Below are 23,335 nucleotides of genomic sequence, written 5' to 3'. Positions count from 1 at the left end.
GCAGGTCTGGCAGCACCTGTGGAGACAGAGTTTGTTTTTCTCTTTCCACAAACCTGCTGAATTTCTTCAGAATTCACTGTGCTTGTTTCAGATTTCTGCATTCACAGGATTTTCCTTTGACTTAAGTAAGTGAATGGAACATTCAACTCCAACATGAGGAAGTGTGATCTTTCCTTGAAGGTAGCACAGAAATCTGGTCAGAGCAGTGGAACTGGCATACTGCCTGCAATCATAATGGGTTGCAAAATGCTTATTTATCATTGGAAGATGAATCACTCTCAAGCGGTACAAATCTATCTTCCATCCATGCAATCCATGATATGGGTGGAACATATACACTGGCTATCAGAAACTGAGCGTGAATGACGGACCACATAATTCTATTTATGGAACCAACTGTTGGTCACATCCATTCAGATGCAAAGATGACATTGACCATTACTTCTCGACATTAGATTAGTTTACAACTCGCCTGGACCATAGATTGTGGAATGTCTGAAATTAATAGTTTACTCCAAGTATATATAGCGTGAACAGTTTGGGCCTGAAAGTGTGGCAGAGGCAGGTTCAATTGAAGCACTCAAAATGCAGTTAGATTGTTATCTAAGAAGGAAACATATGCAGGGTTACAAGGAGAAGGGCTCCTGAGAGCCAGAGCAGACGCAATGACCCAAATGACCTAGCTCGGCATTCTGACAGTTGTGAGCTGGAAAAATAATGGTAACCTGCTTGGCAAAGTGACACTCCATACTTAGGTCTCCTAACCTGCTTCCTACTGAGAAAAAAGTTATAGCCTTTCATAATTACTAACAGGATTGTGAATGAACAAATCGTTAAGAGGGACAATCAGGAATTCCACAAAATCCTCAGGAAATAATAAGTAGCAAGACCACCAGGTTATAGACAGGAATTTACCAGGAAATAACTAAGTCTGAATAGTAGGCATTAGTTGTAAAGTAGCAGTAATACAGAAGACATTCACACATTGAAAATCATTCCTGAGCTGAGACACTTAAGAGTTGAAATAAAATTTGGAATCATCAGAAGTTAAAACAGTTTGATATTCTCACATCTCTCTGACAGCCACCAAAACATCTGACTGAATTTTACAGTGGCTCACTGCATACAAAGCACTCTGACAGAGTACAGAACGATAGACTGAAGATTTAATTCAATTAAAGCATATATTTCTTTCACTCCCTTTGTATATAGCTGCCCCCTCAATCAGAAGCATTAGTCACTATCAGCACAGAGGAATTGTGGGTTAACTTACCCAGAACTGGACTTACAGATGACATTGAATGAATTATTAATGTATTCAGTGAGGGCTATCACAGAGGTAAAGGTGTAGCCTTAAAACTACAGAATCCAACAGTAGTGATGGTTTGGACTAATACTAGCTGACTGCTCGCTCAAGACCTCAGCTGGCAAAACACAATTATTAGCTGAATCATATAGACCAAAGGTAGTTCTGGTTTCCTGACCTTGTGTTGAGTTATTGATCTCAGCTACATTAGACACAGGGATGCTACCAAGGACTCAATAACCTTGCCTGGGAGGAGAAAGCCTATTTAACTGCAAGTTAGGCGAGAACTTAATAAAAGTCTGATGTTCTGTCACAACTGAAATCTCAAGAACACTCCCTCGAGGCTTCTACCCAAATGGAGGGTAGCCATTTGGTCAAGTTACTGAAGGATACTTGCCATCATGTAACCACATCTCAGCAAGGATCAGTGCTGTTACGACGGAAGAGGAGAAAATGGAATAAATAAATACATATAATAATGGCAGCAGATCAGCAGGAAAGAATGGTGGCTACTAATTTTCCATTTTTGAAATCAATATCCTGGCAAGATCAGTTATCCCCCTCGCTATCAACCCATTACTTCTAAATGATCCCAATTATTTGACTTTCTCATTATAACGCTACTGTAATCTTCGGTCCAATTATGCTGAAGGACTTAAGATTGTTTCTTCACAGCACCAATTTAAAGAATCTTCTGCTGTCCAATTGGGAATTCCAAATTGCAGTAGATTCTTTACTTGTGAGGCAGATATTTTTCATTCCAGAATTAACTGCTTAGTCAGAGCCCTTACCTTGCTTCTTTATGACGTCTTTCAGCAGTTTCTCCATAGCTTCACCCTGAGCAATGTCAATTGGCAGTTCCCCTTCACTGTTCACAGCTGCAACATTCGCCCTCTGTTTAATTAAATACCTAACAAGGAGAAAGCAGATACTTTTACTGGGCACTTGGGCACTTCCCAGTGTTGATTTGAACTGAATCTTGGCCAAATTCAATCACATCACTCACTGATCACTATCAACCATTCTGAATTCTTGGTTAAGCTGCTGTTAGATGAAAATCAACAAAAGGAAAGATGAAATATTTTTGTCAGATCTTACACTTATCAAGAGCTTTATTTAGTGAGTAATTAATATCACTAAATTCCAGTTCTGGCAGTTCAGTTAGAGGGTCCTTAAAGCAACCCATCTCTTTATTGAAGTCCAACTGGCTGGTGAATATTTAAAAAGGTTGTGGGATTATCAGTTCCCTTTTTACTGGGTGCGCAGTACTTACACTTGACTGAGATTCAAATATTCTTAATACTGACATCAATGGTGATATAAAACATAGGGCATGTGCAAGGAAAACCACAAAACGGAGCTTATCTGAATTTTCTCGCAAAATATATTGATAAGGTGTCTGCTTCTGGTGAGCACTGACAGAAAAAGCACCAAACATACTGCTGCTTTAGGTTTCATTATTCCAGTTTGATTCTGTTCTTGTGATGGATGCAGGGGTCTGAATTCAAATCTGAAGCATCACTGAGAAACATCTTTTTTTATGAAGCAACAGGGAAGATGCCTCACACAGCAGCATCATAGAGGCTAGATGCATAATTAGAGTTTATAGAGATATACTGCATGGAAACAGACCCTTCGGTCCAACTTGTCCATGCCGACTAGATATCTTAAATTAATCTAATCGCATTTGCCAGCATTTGGCCCATATCTCTCCAAACCCTTCTAACTCATATATCCATCCAAATGTCTTTCAAATATTGTAATGGCACCATACCCACCTCTTCCTCTGGTAGTTCATTCCATACACACACCACCCTCTCATGTAAAGGTTGCCCTCAGCTCCTTTTTAAATCTTTCCCCTCTCACCTTATACCTATGTATTCTAGTTTTGAACTCCCCTACCCTGGGGAAAAGTCTTTGCCTATTTACCCTATCCATACCACTCATGATTTTATAAACCTCCATAGGTCACCCCTCAGCTTCCTACACTCCAAGAAAAATAGCCCTAGCCAATGAAGCCTTTCCCAATAGTTCAAACCCTCCAACCCTGGTAATATTCTTGCACATCTTATCTGAACCCTTTCAAGTTTAACAACATCTTTCCTACAGCAGGGAGACCAGAATTTAATGTAGTATTCCAAAAGCAGCCTAACCAATATCCTATTTGGCTACTAAAACCCCATGTAATTGCTCGGTCGTGTGGGAGCCCCTTTTTGATATTCCTACTTTACATTGCCTTATCAAGCAATGGCAGCTCATAACAATTTGAGAGGTGTAGATAACAAAGCTAAGAGCAGAGTAATTAAAGTATTGAATAAGAATATACAAGGTTAAAATTAGCAAGCCTAAGGAAGACTTAATATTAGAAGCATATTTTATTCCCTCTCATGCATTAATGGATTAAAGATAGAGGGACACAAACTAAGAGCAATGAAATTATGAATATGGGAGTTGTGATGGAAAGCTCCGCCTAATCCTTAAGACCTCACTAACCCTCAAAAAATAAATTTGAACTTCCAATTAATATCTAAATTGACCTGTAAACATTGTATCTTTTTATGTTGACATATTTTTGATTCTGAACTAAAATCAGAAAGTGACTGTTTTAAAGCCAAGAATTGTGAATGGAATGGCACTTTTAAAAAGCACAATACTGAAACTCATTGTAGGTCAAGTTTACCCTGCTGTTTTTTTTTGAGCAGTGAAAGAGGCTGTTTGCAGATGGGCAAAATTATGCCAGAGCTGTAGACAGCAAGTCCCTGGTAGTTACAATTAATTTGAACTGTCCCATTTGCATCCTACCATATTCGAAACAATTCTCTAAATATTGCAATATTACAAATATTTGTTCAGTGAGAAATCCTAGTACTGGAAATTGGTCACCTACATTAAGAAATATTGCCAAGGAAACTAAAGCTGTAGTACTGGTGAACTGTTGTCATAAAGTTATTATGGCTCAAAAGGAATCCAGTGTCTCCAAACTAACATTGTAGCTAAATCCCCATCCCTCAAAGCATTCCTCTACACCTTCTCAAGGACACTAGCATCCTTCCTGAGGTATGGTGACCAGAACTGAACACAATATTTTATATCACATTATACGATTTAACATTATTTCCCTGCTTTTATATCGAATGCGTCCAATTATGAAACATAAGATCCCTCATGCTTTGCTAACCATTCCATCAAAACACATTGTATGGGGAGTCAGACCAGATTTCATTTAGGCTTTTAAGATTCTAAGAGGTGTATGTATAAACTGATTCCTAATAACATCTGGCAAAACCACAATATCTACAAGTTGCTCAAGGGAGAGAGAAGGTGAACAGCTAACTTAAATGGAGCTACTTTACATAAAAAGATGACTATAGGCTCAAATGAAAGCGGAGAGTGGAGCAAATTGATGAGCGAGATAGTCGGCAGATAAAGTGACTAAGTAGCATGAGAGATTTCATAGCAATGGGTTAGTTTGGTACATTTGAGGGACTGTAGATGGCCTCTCTCATATTTCCCCATTGTAGTGTTCCTATGGTGTGAAAACAGGCCAAGTAATTCTCAATATTGTTGTTTCTAAGGTAACCAGTCAGTGGAACATTCCAAATTTTGTTGGTGAATTCACCCTTGTACCAAGTCAATGTGGCCTTGACCACACTGATCTAACTTCAGCTCTGTTGCTTCTATAAACTGAATTCACTAATTATTCCTGCTTGGAGCTGAAAGCCTTGATTGATTGCTTCAATTTACAGGAATAGCCCAAAAACATGAGTCTAAGACTTAGAGCAGCCCTGAGCAGGGACAAACAGGTGATAGTTAATAGCCATTTTACATTCAAAATAGATCATCCAATATGCCTGGAGGAATCATTTTGAAATGCAGACAAAATAATTCCCAAACAAGGGACAGTAATTTTTAATACCAATTTCCATTCATTCAATTGAATTAAAAACTGCAATCAACTTTACTGTCTATTTCAAGATACTGTTTACTGAGTGTCTGGCTCTGGACAATTACAAAAAGTAAATTCTCTGCCTCAAATCAATTAATTTCTCCCAAACATTCGTATACAGTGCTTTTAACACTGATAATATGACTGAAGGAATATTAGATCATCTACATTACAAATCTTTTGCCCCTTTGCATTTTCAAGGCAATGTCTCCTTTAGGAGTAGTCAGAATTTCAGGAGCTACTAGTTATCTACTGCTCAGGTTTTAAGCTTCAGACTATGTGATTAAGTTTGAATAGGAGACAGGTGGTGAAATTAATACCTATGCTGAAAGGGTACTCAATGCCCCCCCACCCCCAACAATGATTTATCAGTGAGGGTGAATTGTTCCTAGCAATTTGCTGCATCTACACTCACTCTGCAATCTCCATGAAACCACACGAGGCAGCAGCGTGTAATGCTGTCCAACCTTCATTGTCGGGCTGATTAATGTTAGCTCCATGCTCCACCAGAAAAGTGACCATGTCTAGGTTTTCATCGATGCAGGCCTGTCAAAAAGAAGGCAATAATCAGTTAACAGACACATGGAGCTGCTCCACTACATGATGCTCTCAGTCACTATTTTAAGTGGAACCACAGGGTCAATTTATTAAAACTAGTTACTAAAGAATCTCCTGAAACACCATTCATACTGAACCACAGGATATGCAACAAAAAATCTGTTACAGGAAGGAACTGTGCACAATATGAAAAACTCAACAAAAGGAAATAAGGCTGAAAAAACACTGGAAATAGTCAGCAGCCCAAGCAGCATCTGCAGTGCAAGAAATGAGGTTACTGTTCCTCTTCTCCCAATTTGTGTTTCTCTCCTGTTCTTCCCTTAGTGGGTTATTTTCACCCTTTCTTGTACGTTTCTCTGCTTCCCTGACCGTGTTGCTGTATGGCTTCATTGAGCTTCCAGCCAGGAGATGGTCACTGTTCCCATTACCCTCATTCCCATGAACTGCAATGGAGTGGTGAGTTCCTAATGCTGGAGAGATCAGAAGGCTGACACTGCACAACTTGGTTGTAAGCCACAATACTATAACTTTGCATAGAGCAGCTTATCAAATCAGTGATTAGCTCTGCTTCCTCACAGTGTTAGAGACCCAGGTTCAATTCCACCCTTGGGCAACTGTCTGCACAATCTGCATGGCTTTCGTCATGATCCAATTTTCTCCCACAGTCCAAAGATGTGCAGGTTACGTGGACTGGCCATGCTAAATTGGCCATGGTGTTCAGGGATGTGCCATGGAATTACTGTTAGGTGGTAGATAGATCCAGGTTAGGTGGATTAGCCATGGAAAATGCAGGGTTATAGGTTTAGAGTAGGAGGGTGGGATGTTCTTTGGAGAGTCGGAGTGGGCTTAATGGGCTAAAGGGCCTGCTTCCACACTGTAGGGATTCAATGATTCTATGAATAAACCACACATACAAGTTTGTAGATTTCCCAACTACCACTATCACCATCAAGTTGTCAGCAGCACTCTGGGGTGGAAAAAAATATCCACTGTAATGCAAACATGCTTGGGCACTCAACAGGGCCAAAGCGCCATTTAATTTTAGGTTGGAAGGTTTTAAAATTGAGGTAAGAGACGAGAGGAGTTTTGAATAAACATTTTACAAGTTTACAGTTTTACTGACAGCAGGAATATGGAGAGCAGCTTGAGACAAGTCAACATGCGATGAGTTCTCCTGGAATATATTTACACATTCACATTTTGGAATGTTCCTTCATAGTCACTGGATTAACATCCTGGAATTCCCATCTGAATAGGATTATGAGTGTACCTGCACCCCATGGATTGCAGCAGCTCAAGAATCCAATTCAACATCACCTTCTCAACTGCAACAGGTAATAAATGTTAGTCTGCAATACTCTCATCCCATGAATGAATAAAGGTAAGAAATTAACTAACGTTGACAATCTTATTTCTGCTAGACAGAGACTGTGAAAATGAGGAAAGCAGCTTAATATCATTACCATGAGTGACAAGGAGCCTGTAATTTCAAAGTGACAAGCAACAGGTGTACATGGACTTGCTCTATTATCTTTATATAGAAGCTATATCTAAAATTAAAGGTATTATCAAATCACAAGATTTCTAATAATGTAAGCACACAAAGCAACTTTATTATCCTCACCTGCTAAAAGTGCAAAGTTTTCTGCAATAAAGCTTCAGCTTGTTTTCACACACAAGTTGATAATATTCACACATGATTAGTGTGGTTTAAGAGAAATTCAGGTTTTCTGTGGTTTGTGCAATTCAGCACTGTACCGTTGGCTGTATTTTTTTAAAAGGTATGGAAACAGTTAAGGAAGAAAAGCCGTTAAAAAGTAAACTAAAAGGATATGATTGCTTTGTTTGGTAGGGAGTTTAGAAGGGATGGCTTGATGAGGGGAAGTATGCTGTGGGGGAAAAAGGGAGGCCTGAGTCAGAGAAACTCCTATTGAATTGTAAAAACAAGAAGCAAGTTCACAAATTATAAGCAGTAACCCAGGCAATCAACAAAACAAAACAATATAAATCCCCTTGTATCAGGAAGCTCCATCGGAACAGGATCCCTGAAATAGATACGCATCTGGAAAAATCTCAGCAAACTAATTTCTTAAAGTGGCTATGAGAATGCCCTTATTTGTTTGGTTTTTGATGGCTGGTTCGGATGGTGGCAGGGTTACAGGAAACAGCACCAGTGTCCTTACTCTAAGAATGGCAACAACAGCAACAGGCTCACTAAAACACTGTTCCCTGTGCAGCCAGGAACACAGTGCCAAGACAAAGGGAAAAAGATAGGGATGCACAGAAAGAGATTGATGACAGCAAATTGGGAGAGAAGTAAATATTGATTGGGCGCTGATGAGAAATGAGTGCATTTTAAAATGGGTTGGCTGGAGAGAATAGAGAATATGGCCAGTGTGGAGATGGGTTACGAACATGCAAGACGGTGTTCATGCTCTGAAACAGTTAAACTCTGTCGGGTTCTGAGGGCTATAAGGTATTAGGCAGAAGTTGAGGTAGATAAGAGGTGTTCCAGAAAATGGTCACCCAGTCTACAAAGCAACAGTCCTAGCTTTATTTGTACAATTGAAGAGAAAAAACAAGTCCTACAACAAATCTCATGCAGCTCAGTTCTGCCCTCTCTCCAGGACAGGCAGACAGAATAGTCATCATATTTACAAAACAGAGACGCATCTTCCTATTTCACCAATCTGTCTACATTCTCGTAAAATTCACATTCTCTTCTTTCTTTACTCAATTTCTGAATTTTGTTCTCATCTGCAAACTCTGAAATCATGCCCTTTAAATCCAAGTTCAGGTCACTGCTGTACATATAGAGGCGAAATGGGCTTAACAATGCTGTATACTTCCAACCAGTTTGAAAAACAACCATTAAACACTACTTGCAGTTTACGGTCTCTCATCTCAGCTTCTAGATTTTCACTGCTGTGTGTTTTAATGCTTTCAACAAGTCTCCTTGTAGTTAACAAGTTTATTATGTGACACTTAATCAAAGGCCTTTTCAAAGTTCATTTATACAATGTCAATTGAAGACATGCCATGGTGCAGTGATAGTGCCCCAATTCTGGTTAGAAGGTCCAGATTCAAGTCCCAAGTGCCCTGGAGGTGTGTCATAACATGTACAAAGAGGTTGATTAAAAATATGTTCTTTAAACATAACATCAATGACACAACTCACATATTTTAATCAAATTGTGGGGATCAAAATCAGAAGGAATGATAAATGGACAGGAAACAGTTCAGTATTTTTAGGACTTTTCAGGGCAGAGAGAAAGGAGCAACAGGGCAAAGGTAATTTCAGACAGCAAGTAAGTTACTGAATCATCATTCTGTGATAGCACAGTTCTGAAAGTAGCAAATAGATGGGGAATCCAGAATCAGAAGGTACTGGAGAAGTTCATTCATACGAGATGGACTGAGTCCACAGAGAAACGCAAGGGCACAGACAACCAGTGGGGCTTAGGAAAAGACATAGGTAATTGCTGTACAAATGAACTTTGTAGAAGGAATTAACTGAGCTTTGTGAAAGATGCAGATGATAAGAGGAATGGGGGAAATTCATCCTCAAAACAACGAGAGCATGGACAGGAAGGGCAGGGCACAGGCAGAAGTTTCAGAACATGAAGAAGGTCCAGGAGATGAGGGAGCATGTGCTATACATCATCCCTCAATGCAATCCCTACCTTGGATAATCCACTAGACAGGTCCACAAAGAGGACAAGAATGGAGGTTTAAGTGTGAAGGGAGTGAGCTATAGGGAAAGATTTGAGAACTCAAGCTCAATAGAAAGATTGCACTTTAGTAAAGAGGAGATTAATGTATGTAAACCCAGAATATTATTTCATTTATACCTGTATCACTTTGTAAAGTAAGTTCAAAATGGTTCTTGGAAAATAAAAACCTCACCCAATACAGTTGATGTAGTAAATGATTGGTGAATTATTTGGTAAATTAAACCAAAGTTTAAAGCAATGGAGGATTACAAAATACCATTAAATATTCAGCCGAGCAGGACAAACCTAATGAGACAATGATCCTTCCTCATTTTGCTCTCTGACATTCCAACATCCTATCTGCTGTAAAATACAAACACTTGTCCAAACAAGGTAGAGGTGTTGAATGAAACAAAAATGATGGACTGGTGCCATTTTTCTCAATTGCCCTCACTGCCATGGTGGATTTTCCCAGTGCCCAATAAAGCTACAGTCAGGCAAGGCATATTAAAACTGAAATGGCCAATCACAGAGACTGAGTTAACCATGAGGGAATTGATTTATAGTCCCCTTAATGGTATTTTGTGTGCGTTTAGTCAGAGAAAGACCATGCTGTTTTATTCCTGACCATACACCTTTCAGTAGCTGCAAGTGCTGAAGTAGAGCAGCATAGAGTCTCTACACTCTCCACTAATTAGAGTTTTACTTCTGGCAATTCTGTCAGAAGCAAAACTAAAAACACTGACATGAAACTCACCCAGGAAATGTGTGGTGAATTATATATTTGTCAGATGAACAGAATTTCTAATTAATCTCCGGGTAGTCTTCACACTTGAAAGCCTTTGCAGACTGGCATCCTGGAATCTTGCATATATTAGTATCTCAAAAGAGGCAGATGTCACCTAATCATTTCACATGTTGATACAGGCAATGGCACTTATGTGTTTTTTTTTACCTCCAGCAGAACATTTATGCCGGACTTAGCAATGCTTATGTTTTCCCTTATAACATAAGAACTAAACATGAGAGAAATAACTACACAGAGGCAAGTGAAGTCAACCTCTATTTAGTTGTGGCCAGCCAGCTCGCTCAGAGTCAGTCCCCTGAATTGAAGAGATTCTAATTCTCCTGGTTATATTGGTCAGCCAGGGCTTTCCAGATCAGGGTTGTTAACCTGGGCCAATCAAGGATCTTACAGTTAAGAAGACCCAGCTGGTTCCAATCATTACAATGAGTTCTGTGGTAATGGAAGATCCAACAAATGTTTATTACACTCTCTACATATTCAAGTAAGAGAGCAACAGAGACGTATTCTGCTATTCAGTTATAAAGGGAAGAGCCTGGGACAAAAATAAAGGATCTGGTACTGCTCCTGGACTTGACCCACGGCTCCAGCCTCTGACATGAACAGTGGCCTCACCACTCAAACTTGACCACCGTCGCATTCTTCCATCAGTGTTGTGCTTCAAGTGATCAGAGTTAAGATGGCATCTGAAACCTTTATACTCTTAGGTCACATGCTATGATACTGTGATGATGTCATGAGCATGTGAGGCATACTGACAATGAGACATAATCAATTGATACCAGTAATTAAAACCCTCAAAGTTCATGATCACCATTGACAAATAGGTATCATTGGAGAGTTTAATACACTGTATCTCCTTGACCAACAAGACAAAGAAATTTATCTCCAAAAGAACAGCTAAACTAAGAGAAATGTCAAACTCCTTAAAAGACCTGAAAAAACTGCTGATGTTGTAAATCAGATACAAAAATAAAACTTGCTGGAAAAACTCAGCAAGTCTGGCAGCACCTGTGAAGAGAAATTAGAGTTAATGTTTTGTGTCCTCAGAAGATTCTTTCCACAGAAGATTCTTTCCACAGAGGCTGCCAGACCTGCTGAGTTTTTGCTTTTGTTTCAAAATCCTTCACGTCTAATGTTGCCAAATTAAGTAAAAAGCACTATGATATTGAATTTGCTATTCAGATTAAAATTTACACAAATTGATCACAAAGATGCTATTTAATCTCTCTAACACTGGATGACAGCCAGGGATAAGTTAACACTCTAGTTCGGAGGCTGAAAGTCAGTCATTCTCTCGCTGCACACACTGCACATCAATGGAATGTGGCAATACAGAGAAAATCCTGGCCAGGCCAACATTAGGGAGTCATGATTTGGAGATGTCGGTATTGGACTGGGGTGTACAAAGTTAAAAATCACACAACACCAGCACTCCGAAAGCTAGTGCTTCCAATTAAACCTGTTGGACTATAACCTGGTGTTGTGAGATTTTTTAATCTTAGAGGGGGAATGGAACACTTCAGCATATATACCTTTAGAGCAGTTGACAAAAACAGTAAAACATTAATAACTAAAACAGCACAAATTTGATATATATAGTACAGAGGGGTCGTGGGATCTAGCATTTTTCCCACAAGTGCCCTCTGGCCCATTAAATCAAGAATAACAAATGCTTTTGGCAAGGTTTCCATCAGTCACTGGCGCAGCAAGAAAATCCCTTTGCTGACTTGTTCTGACATTATTAAACTACATTTCTTCAATTCTGAGGCACCCACTTCTCATTAAGCTACCACGACTTGTCCCCTGTAGGTTGTTAGTAGCTGCAACATTCTGCTTTCTTGACAACTAAAAGGACAGGACAGTATCAAATTTCCAGAGTTAACTACAAGCTTACAGCCCTAGATTCTTCTACCAGTGAAGAAGGAAAAACCTTAAAAGAAATACAAGCTTAGAGCAGCTGAGTTAAACACTTTAGGGGATACTGTTATCTTAAAAGGCACTCTATGTACACAAATTGTTCTTATAAATAGCTCTGTCCACCTCTAACTCTTCAAAGATTAAAAAGCAAAACAAGTTTGAAGTCTCCACGAGGTTGTTCCAGTAGAAAATAACATTGTCTTTTGAATTTTTGAGGGAACTCTGCTGTCACTACACACCTCTAGCCCGTGGACTACCACCATCAGTATTCAATCGCACAGCAAGTCAATGCAACATAAATAGCACAGAATGAGCACAAAGTCTCAGCAATGCGAGAGCTTTAAACAAAGCAAGATAAAACAGACTGGGAGGGGGAAGGGAAGGGGAAGATGAACATGTTCAATCTGTCACCCATGGCTCCTGTTCAAATCAGAAAATCAATGTGAAAGCACCCATCACTAGGAGCTCTACTTCTGCTGACTCTAATTCAGAAGATAGAAATTGAACAGAATTCTCTCTAGTGTACAGTAAATGATTTTGAACTTGATGTGACCTGTGTAGCTCAACACTGGTCTCAATGTAGGCCCCAAGCAGGCAAGAGCCCACCTCCAAAAAGAAAGCCCTCAACCAATAGGAAAGAAGCTAATTCCTTTTAGCTGACGGCTGCAGTGACTTGGAAAGTGTTCAGATCAGACTGAAAAGGAATGCATTGCGGGGAAAATTAGATATTGTGCACCAGCTGGGATACAAACACTGCCAACCAGCATTAACATCCTTTCTCGAGTCATCAGTTCCAGCCAATCACCTCTGGAAAACACATATACACAGTCTCTCTTACTCTCTTCCCCCTGCAGTTCTTTTTCCACATTAAACACAGATTCCTAACACCCTTATCCCTGCTCCCCATGCTTCAGTCAGCGTACCACAAGCTTGCTCAGGAAACTTTTTTCAACATGGGCCACTCAGCTAATGCTCCACACTTGACCGCCTTTCTCCTGTGGTCCACATGTCAATTCTCCTTCATTTGTACCAACCTCTCCTGCTCTCCAACCCATTGGATTCAGCCAGGTCAACATACCCTCAGTGCCCCAACCTTGCACACCTCCAGCTATCATTAAGACCAGTAGCATCATAATACCCTGTTTTGCTTGGATAGCTGCCAAAATGGGAGTCCGCAATAAGTGACCAGTGACTGGGTTCTGTAACTCGTGGAATAGCATAATCCCTGGCAGCCCCCTTCATTTACTGTAATTGAACTCTTCTTGAATTTGTGAGTCAAAACCTAAGTGACAATATCAACTTCGAGCCCATCCCAGCTAATGTCAAAAGTAAAACTGAAATTATTCATAATAGGACAAAATGTACTGAACCATCCAAAAACATTTTGGAAGACACAAACCTGAATCCTTGGAAAATATTTAAACCTTTCTGAAGGGAGATGGATTCATTTTAAGTAGGATTGATACATATCAAAGACTACACCCATTGCACTTTAACAATTAAGGAACTTCCTTAAGCTGCACGGACATGCTACAGGTGACTCAAGGGCTGCCCTATGCCAACCCAGAGGGAAACACAAGTAAAAGTAAATGCACTGGATGCACTTTCCATGTTTTGAAGTACACACGGACCAATATGTCCCATTCTGTGGGAAGCAATGGCATAGTGGGAGTATTACTAGATTGTCAAATCAGAGACCCAGGTAATGTTCTGGGTACCTAGATTCAAATTCCACCTGGCAGATGGTGGAATTTGAATTCAATAAAAGCTGGAATTAAGAATTCTAATGACCACAAAACCATTGCTAATTGTCGGGAAAAACCCATTTGATTCACTAATGTTCTTTAGGAAAGGAAACTGCTATCCTTATGTGGTCTGAACTATATATGACTCCAAACTCACAACAGTGTGATTGACTCTTAAGTGCCCTCTGGGCACTGAGGGATGGGCAATAAATGCTGGTCTAGCCAGCAACGTCTTCATCCTGCAAATGAATTTTTAAAAAAACACTGGTTTCATTGTATTTTTTTTTAATCATAAAGCATTCCTGTCATCAAAATGAAAGACAGCAATGAGAGTGTCAAGTCAGAAATGTAGCTCATAGACATTGAGAGATCCCAGTTATCACTGGAAACAATCAACAAATGAAAATTTTAACTACAATCAATATCCTGAACTGGTATACAGGAGCTGATTCTTTTAAATACAAATCTAACTCACCAGACACTGAACAAGACAACTCCCCAATCCAGAAAAGGAGAAGAATTAGTTTGTTCACATTCCTAACGACTCAGGATATGACACTGAAGTTTCTTGTTCCACAACCTTACCACTCCCATCACCCTGCCCAACTTGATTCATTCTTGATTCGCTGCCCAACACCAGAAGGGTCTGCTCTATTTCCTGAATCCAACTGAAATCTCAGCCTTCTACTCAAAATCTGGCCACTTCGAGTGCATCCTCAAACCCTCTTTAGTATTTGAAGCTCGACCTTTGGCCGGACACAGCAACTTTGGACCACTCAGGTCAGTGAGATGGGGTGCTGAGGCTTCACTAGATAATCCTTACTGAGGGAGTGCCAGACCCTTATATGGACAACTCGAAACAATGAAAGGCAATACTGGATGTTGAAAATCTAAGTACAGATTAATAAAGAACATGCTGTCACTTAGCATCTTGGAAAGAAAGTGGAGGGGATGACAGGGGTTGGTCTCATCCAAGTTGCATAGTTGTTTACTCTTTCCACAAATGCTAAAATGGTTCCTGCATTTTCCATTTGTACTACCCACACTGATAATCCAGGACAGATTACTTTGCGTATGTTATAAAGGAAGCAATTGTAAAAATGAGTGGATGGCTGTTTAGCTGTTGCCCGCAGAAAACCGCATTGTCCATTATTACATCCTGCATTCCCAGCTCGTAGACAGGAAAGCAATAATGACCAAGGTCAAAGTGCTCAATGCTCGAGACTAGGTCAAGAATTTGGGAATGTTCCAAGAGCTGAATTTATTGTCTCTGTTTGCCAGATACACCATAAAAGAGACAGCATTCTTCCTCTGTATAGCTGGGCCAACTGCTGTCATACAAAAATCTAGAGCTGCATCGACAGAGGAGATTCATCTAAATTTGAAACACAGGCCAAATCTCTCTGAAATTTCAGCTTACCATCAACTGTGAGTTATTGCTAGTTATAGTCCCAATTTAGGAGCAGGTTCCTAGCCTCCTTGCTTTTGTGACAAATTAAGCATTGCACTTAATTTTGCATTAATGACTAATTGTATGTCATGTTTTATGTGGCTGGGGACAACTGAACTCTTTTCAATTATGTATCTCAAACAAAATATTGAAACAAGAATTTGATGGGGGAGGGTGAGGCATTGACTTAAGAGACATACAGGATGGAAAAGACCCCTTCAGTTGAACTCATCTGTGCTGACCAGACATCCCAATCTGACCTAGCCCCAGTTGCCAGCACTTGGCCCATGTCCCTCTAAATCCTTCCTTTTGACATACCCATGCAGATGCCTTTTAAATGTGCTAATTGTACCCACTCCAAACACTTTCTCTGGCAGCTTGTACCAGACATGCCTGAAAAGCAACACCCTCTGCATGAAAAAGTTACCCCTCAAGTCCTTGTTTTTAAGGAAGGAAATCAAGGAAGATCTCCAGCGTTGCTGGAGTAAGTGCATTAGATTCTCAACTTGAAGGCTGGGCATGAACCTGGAATTATGGACCATCTGTCCACATTAGAAATGGTGGCAAATTGTTAGACTGACAAAGCTCAGTTGCAGGCAACCATTGTTGAAATATCTTTATTTACACTTCCCCAGAGAGCAGCAAAGATGACAGTGTGACAAATTGCTCAGATCTTGCAACACGCCACAATCCCTCCCTGCTTAAAAAGACACATACATTTAAATTTAAAATGGTCCACAGACATAAGATTCCAGAGTACAAAATGAATAAACCAACATCAATAAAATTTAACAGGTTGGGTTGCATTCTACTATATTTAAGATTAAAGCATGCATGACCATTACTCGGATAGAATTGGTCATATAAAAAGATTCTTAATACCAGTGTACATACAACAAAAATTGAATATGATTGGATGAGATATAATGAAAACAACAAATGGTTAATTTTACCTTTCCAAATACATCCAATTAAAAATATCTAACTTTTTTTCTATCTTTGCCTGGATATTTTCTGCTAGACTGGACATGTCCTCTCCATATCTTAGTCTATATCCAACAAGAGCTTTGACAGCAGACTCCAGTTAATAGCTGGGACTGTGACACTGATTGATCTGTTTTAATTAAAAACCCTGACTCATCTTATACTTTGGTGGGAGAGTGGACTCTGAGGTTTATTGTGCTCTCTCTTTCAGCGATGCCCTCTTTCAAGCAAATTATCTACAAATCATTTACATGATCACTGACACTCCCTCTAATCTTTACTAAACACGTGAATGCACGTACTCTCTATCAAACAAATCCAATCAAATACTTCTCCTTATTTCCCTGATGTTTCACCATGACCTTCTGACTAGACCTGAACACTCTGTTTCAGGCCTTGTAAAGCAAGTGCATCTTAACTTTGCATTTTTTTCCTTTTACTTTGCTATGGATGAGAGGTTTAAGCAAACTAAACTGTGTTGTAGTTATCACTAACTTGCAAGGTGAGGAACCTGTTGCACACTATGGTGTTATTCCTTACGGTGAGATAAAATTGTCCAGGTTGTGTTGAAGAGAAGCATAAAAATTACAGTCTGGCTCATCACGTAGCAAACTTTTTTCTGCAGCACCATTTGTTGTTGGGAGGTACTAGAGTGTGTTTGACTCCATTCTGGCTCAAATTTTTTAAACTGTTTGAAAATATATCATGAACTATTACCTTACAACAGTTCTAACAACCACAAATTGTACCAAATTCTCAAAATTGCAATAGTTTTGGGAACTACGGCAATGGGCACATACTCTACATTAGTTTGCTTACGATAGCTCTCATCCAAAACTAAATATCTTAGCTTTCCACTTCAAAGAAATCAGCATGAACTCATTCCAATGGTGTTCTTGTATTGGGTTAGGGAATGAAAACAAACTTTGAATCATCTCTCAATCTGAGACACATTTTACAATTTTTCCATCAACGTTTCAGTATCACTATCCACCTTCGAATACCAAAAGGAAGCTTTCACTACTGTTTTCATGGATAAAATCTCGGTGTGCTTTTGATAATGTTTCTCTCACAATCTCTCTTTCTACCTTGGAGAATAAAGACTCAAACCCCAACACTCAGTCCATTTCTAGGTTTGAGTCATAGAGATGTACAGCACGGAAACAGACCCTTTGGTCCAACCCGTCCATGATCCCAACCCAATCTAGTCCCACCTGCCAGCACCTGGCCCATATCCCTCCAAACCCTTCTTATTCATATAACCATCCAAATGCCTTTTAAAATGTTACAATTGTACCAGCCTCCACCACTTCCTCTGGCAGCTCATTCCATACATGTACCACCCTCTGGTGTGAAAAGAGTTGCCCTGGAGGTCTCTTTTATATCTTTCCCCTCTGACCCAAAACCTATGCCCTCTAGTTCTGGACTCCCTGACCCCAGGAAAAAGACTTTGTCTATTTATCCTATCCATGCCCCTCATGATTTTATAAACCTCTATAAGGTCACCCCTCAACCTCTGACCCTCCAGGGAAAACAGCCCCAGCTCTCCCTATAGCTCAAATCCTCCAACCCTGGCAACATCCTTGTCAATCGTTTCTGAACCCTTTCAAGTTTCACAACATCTTTCCGATAGAAAGGACACCAGAATTGCAAGCAATATTCCAACAGTGGCCTAACCAATGACCTCCCAACTCCTGTACTCAATACTTTGACCAATAAAAGAAAGCACACTAAAAGCCTTCTTCACTAGCCTATCTACCTGCAACTCCACCTTCAAGGAGCTATGAACCTGCACTCCAAAGTCTCTTTGTTCAGCAACACTCCCTTTGCTTTCCAAAAATGCAGCACCTTGCATTTATCTGAATTAAACTCCATCTGCCACTTCTCAGCCCATTGGCCCATCTGATCCAGATCCTGTTGTAATCTGAGGTAACCCTCTTCGCTATCCACTACACCTCCAATTTTGGTGTCATCTGCAAACTTACTAACTGTACCACTTATGCTCACATCCAAATCATTTATGTAAATGGCAAAAAGTTGTGGACCCAGCACCAATCCTTGTGCCACTCCACTGGTCACAGGCCTCCAGTCTGAAAAACAACCCTCCACCACCAGCCTCTGTCTTCTACCTTTGAGCTTTGCAATTGCTTCTCATCACATGTTTTTGGATATTAGGTCATTCAGGACATAATTGAGCACTTTACTAAGCATCACTTGCTAATGAGTTTCTTCATTAATTTCTCTAGCAGGTCATTTGTGTATGTAAGATAATTCACAAGTCACTCAGTGGTTAGAAATGAATCAGTCTTTATGTAAGATCACAGAAGGCCAAATATCATACTGATGGGACATCAAAATAATTATTCATTTCAACAGTGCTGCTGCCACTAGACATGTAAAACTCCTTCCTTGAATTGAACATGCAATCTCCCACTGTGATCCTTGTCCCAAAGTCATTTGCTACGTGTAAACCACTGTTCCAGTGTCATACACACACTGTAACCCACATTTTACGTGACTCATTAATACTGTAATCTACTGTCTCAGCAACACATACATCCTGTTACCAGCATTGTTCCAGACACACACAGTTCAATTGACAGGTTTACTGGGTAACAACATCTGTTCCAATGGTAATTTCATACTCTTTGACACTGAAGCCCACACTGTGGTAGGGCCATATTCACAATGTAATCCATTATCTCAGCTGCACTCCCATACAGTAACCTAGACTGTCCTAGAAACACATTCACAATGTAACCAACATTGTTCCAATTAGACTCTCATGATAAAATCTGCACTGTCCCAAAGAAATGGTTACGTTGCGATTGACGTTGTAATCCATATGGTCCCTGTGATAGTTTCTCGATATCCCACATTGTCCCACTTGCATTGTAACACTGGGACCACTACTGTCCATTACAACAGGCTATGAAACTGTACAAAGTTAGTGAGAGAAGATGCAGCCAACTGTACACAGCAAGACAACTCTGTCTGCCTGTACATGGACTTAAAGGGTTTCCCAATGGGAGTTGACAGATAATGGAAGTTACCCAGGCTCAAACTAGTATTGTTTTCATCAACTCCTTAAACTCAATTTCAGAATTAAATGTCTATTGGAGCAAAACAAAGTTTCAAAAAAAAAGTGCCAGATCCACACTCAGACAGAACAAAATATCCAGACTTTGGGATAATAACGGAGAGCACTGATTCACTGAGTGAAACATAGTGTACATATAGTCGACTTAGAACATGAGGAGTTTTAGTTTTGGTTCAAGGCATGTTATGTCAAGACAACCAATAACAGGACCGCCTGTTAAAAATCCTGCCGATACTTTGATGTTAAGAATAGCAGCTTGAGTGAGGTCTCAGAAGAGAGATAACACCCATTGAGCTGAATCGAACAGCAATAGGGACCCACCAAGAGAGCCGGAGAGAAGAAAATTGTAGACTCAGCGTCCTACTCTGAGCTGGAGTATTAAATGTAATGTCTCAACTCTCTACTGATTGTAGAAATGCAGATAATTCTTTCTGATGGGGTTACAGAAGCATGTTCACATCTAAAAGCATCCAGTAGCCATTTCATTCTGACCCAGACGGACTATCAAAACTCAAGGTATATCTTTGACACATGGGGATATAAATAAGTGTCTAGGGGGATATGGCCAAATACTGGTAATTTGGACTAGATCAGTTTAGGATATCTGGTTGGCGCAGACAATTTGGACCAAAGAATTTATTTGCATGCTGTATAATGCTATGACTCTGACCAATTTCCTTCCAGCTAACAGGCTTGTAATGGAGCAAAATCTTCCCATCACTTCCCTCTCTGACATCGCCTGAACCATCGGAGAGAGGTTGACTGTTTTGGAAACATGCAAAGGAAGCTGAAACATTACACTTTCGAGGCACGCTGCACAGTGCCAGAAATGTATCAGCTCTGGAACTGGCTGTTTGTTTGCTGGGAATGGTCTGGAAGTTGTTGCCAGTGCTGTCAGTCTTATAAAAGAGGCCACTGTATGCTCCATGTTTAGAAGGAATTTTGATGCAAAGCAGAATCGTGAGGTGCTGCAGGATGGTCTGGTGATGGGAGAGACAGAGTAAAAGAGAGAGAGAGAAAAAAAGTGAGAGAGAGAAAAAGAGAGAGAGAGAGAGAGAGAAAAAAAGAGAAAAAGAAAGAGAGAGAGAGAGAAAAAGAGAGAGAGAGAGAGAGAGAGAGAAAGAGAGATAGCGAGTCAGACAGATAATAAAAGAGCAATCATATTCAAAGTGACAACAGAAAAGGAAGCAGATGCAGAAAAGACCAGAGTTAGAAAGAGAGCTCCGAAGATAGGGAGATGGTTACAGAGGAACGTCACGATGGGGTTAGACACAATGAAGGAATTTTTAAAGTGGGAGACCAAAAGCCAGCATAGATCAACTGGGAAAGGTTTGACAAACGAGTCGGACTATGTGCTGTACACAATATGGCAGCAGAAATGAAGTGTACTCACAAAAGGCCATCAAATAGTATCGAATTAGTTGAGTTTAGAGGTAATAATGACCTGGAGGTTAATTTCAACAGGAGAAGGGTTGATATAGGGGCACAATCTGGCAGCATTCTGGAGGTAGAAGTCAGTTTTCTTTGTGTTAAAGAAATGGGCTCAGAACAGCAAGGTTACAAATAGTCTGGTTCAGTGCACAGTGGTGCCTTGGAGGGAAATGGATCCAACGGCCAAAGCAAATTGTTCATTGCAGGAATTGGAGACAATGGGTTCAGTCTTCTCAATAATTAACTGGAGGAAATTGCAACTCATTTAAGATTATGTATCATAAACAAGAAGCACAAATGAAAGGGAAGGACAGAGAGAGAGGAAGCAGTGAAGTAAAGGTGTTGTCAAAATAAGAATGAAAGCTGACCCCCATGTCTGTCAATAATTTCACCATAGAGATGAAAAAATATTGGAAGTCGAGAATAGACACTTGGGTCATTGCTAAGGTAAAGGTATCAGAAAAGAATGAGAAAGTAGTTGCCATGGATACCCTAGCTACGGTCAAAAAGATGATGAAACCAACTCATGGCGGTCACAATGAGCTGGACAATGGAGGTAAAGAAAGATCACTCTCCATGAGAAAAGAAGAAATTGACAAGGATAAGGAGGGATAGTGCAGCACATTCACAGAGACTGTAACTTGTGTAGCTGATTAGTTCTATTTGTTGCTGCGCTAGAAAATTGATCAGCAAGATTTAAACAGGAAATCTGGGGCATGCTAGCAGAACCTCAAGAGGCAACGAAATGAAATAGTGCTCGAATAACAGAACATAAAAGACTGGGAGACAGAAAGGGGGAATTAAATGGAAACTGAAGACAGAGAGGCAATCAGAGCAGGGACACAGAAGAAGGGGCAAGGTTTAGCTGGGAGTCTGATGAGGAGACAAACTTTAATAACCTTATGGTGAGTTGAAGTGCGATGGACTCAAAGTCTCTTTCACCATCACATCAGAGCAAACTAATGAGGGCTTATGACTAAAGGTCAGGATGACATTAGGAAAACAAAAGCAGGATGGATCCTCCTGCCTGATGAAATACTGTAGTAATTTCAACACCTTACTTAAAAAAGAGAGTTATTTCCATTTTCCACTTTGGAACAAAGCACAAAGAATTGGAAAAAGGGCACGAGGGAGGTGACAGGTGAAAGACAAAACAGGAAGAGGCTTCTCGCTTTCCCACATCAGATGCTCCCTTATCACAGAGAACACAAAAAAGGTAAGGCATGTCTGTCCCTTGTGACTGGTATAGAAGTCCTTATTTTTAGATAACAATGTCAGTGCAATGTAAACCTGTAGAAAAAAAGCACTCGAGTTTCAGTTGAGGCACATCCAATATCCCTATAAAGGGATGTGAAATTTTCTTGCCGGCAGACAGTTTATTAGCCCATCATTCACACACACAAGTACCTCAACATCTGACAGAATAGACACTTGCAAGGGAGACCATTATAATCCCAGCAGCCACTGATACAACTAGTAAGGAAAATCTTTGTGGTGAAAAGCAACGCTACCCAACTTGTTTTTTTTAAATCAACAAAACAATATATTATTATGCCCAAGTCACTTAAAACTTACATTGAACTAGTGCTGATCAAAGCTGGGAATGGGCACTGCCTCCTCAATCACAGTAATGACAGTGCAGGCCAAGATCAGACACAGTATCAAGCCTGTACAGTGCTACCTCTTCAACTAGATCAGTTTATCCAAATCCCTTTGATGTTGTCATTTATAGTCTCTCCTAAACAATAAAATCTCTGTTGCAATAGCCACTTAATAAAAAATACTCTGCTTTCCTGTGTGAGAGAAATACTTCTTGCGACTTTCCCCTCTCTTGTGATAACCTTCATTTAAGATTTCCTCATTACTAACTGAACAATTTGTGGAAATACGCTTCATTATTTACTCTCATGAAAACAGTTGTATTTTTAAAAAGATCCATTTGCATTGTAAGGAGCCTTTTCAGTTTTTTTTAAAAAGCTGGGGATAGAAATGACAAGGAGCTTTATTTTTGAAAACATGATTGCAAGGATGGCTGTATGTTTTAAAACCTAATAACCCAAACCCATTGCAAGTATCTTTTAAACAACTGTTTGAACCAGGAGTAATTGAAGTTTGACCTGCAAAAATTTGGAGCCCATGGTGTAGAGATGCAGCTTTCACTGGCAACAAGACCAGTTATTAATGATAAAGACCTTTGTGCATGCCAACATCTGTGAGATTGCTTCTCGGGTAATTGAGCAACTTGGAGCCAGGAACAGGTTAGAGAGAGACAGAAATGTTCAGCTCTTCCTCCGCTCAAGAGTGGTCTCTCTGTTCTCTGCAGTCAAAACTTATAGTGAGCCTGAAGAAAACCAAGTTATCATCCCTGCAACAATTA

At 40.0% G+C, this 23,335-nt stretch overlaps 1 protein-coding gene across 4 annotated transcripts in view; it reads right to left on the bottom strand.

Annotated features, from left to right (window-relative positions):
- The window catches only part of LOC122557924 (protein phosphatase 1 regulatory subunit 12A-like), a 146,866-nt gene that overhangs the window by 85,332 nt on the left and 38,199 nt on the right, over nucleotides 1-23,335 (bottom strand). For all 4 annotated transcript variants that reach the window (XM_043706146.1, XM_043706148.1, XM_043706150.1 and 1 more), the window contains exons 2-3: nucleotides 5,668-5,798; nucleotides 2,098-2,216 (exon numbers count right to left, since the gene is read on the bottom strand). In XM_043706146.1, coding sequence (XP_043562081.1) covers nucleotides 2,098-2,216; nucleotides 5,668-5,798 — 250 coding nt within the window. The remainder of the gene's footprint in view (nucleotides 1-2,097; nucleotides 2,217-5,667; nucleotides 5,799-23,335) is intronic.

This window comes from Chiloscyllium plagiosum, chromosome 16, assembly GCF_004010195.1.
Source record: "Chiloscyllium plagiosum isolate BGI_BamShark_2017 chromosome 16, ASM401019v2, whole genome shotgun sequence".
NCBI lineage: Eukaryota > Metazoa > Chordata > Chondrichthyes > Orectolobiformes > Hemiscylliidae > Chiloscyllium > Chiloscyllium plagiosum.
The sequence above is the reverse complement of the archived record's forward strand: the minus strand, read 5'-3'. Positions and strand labels throughout refer to the sequence as shown.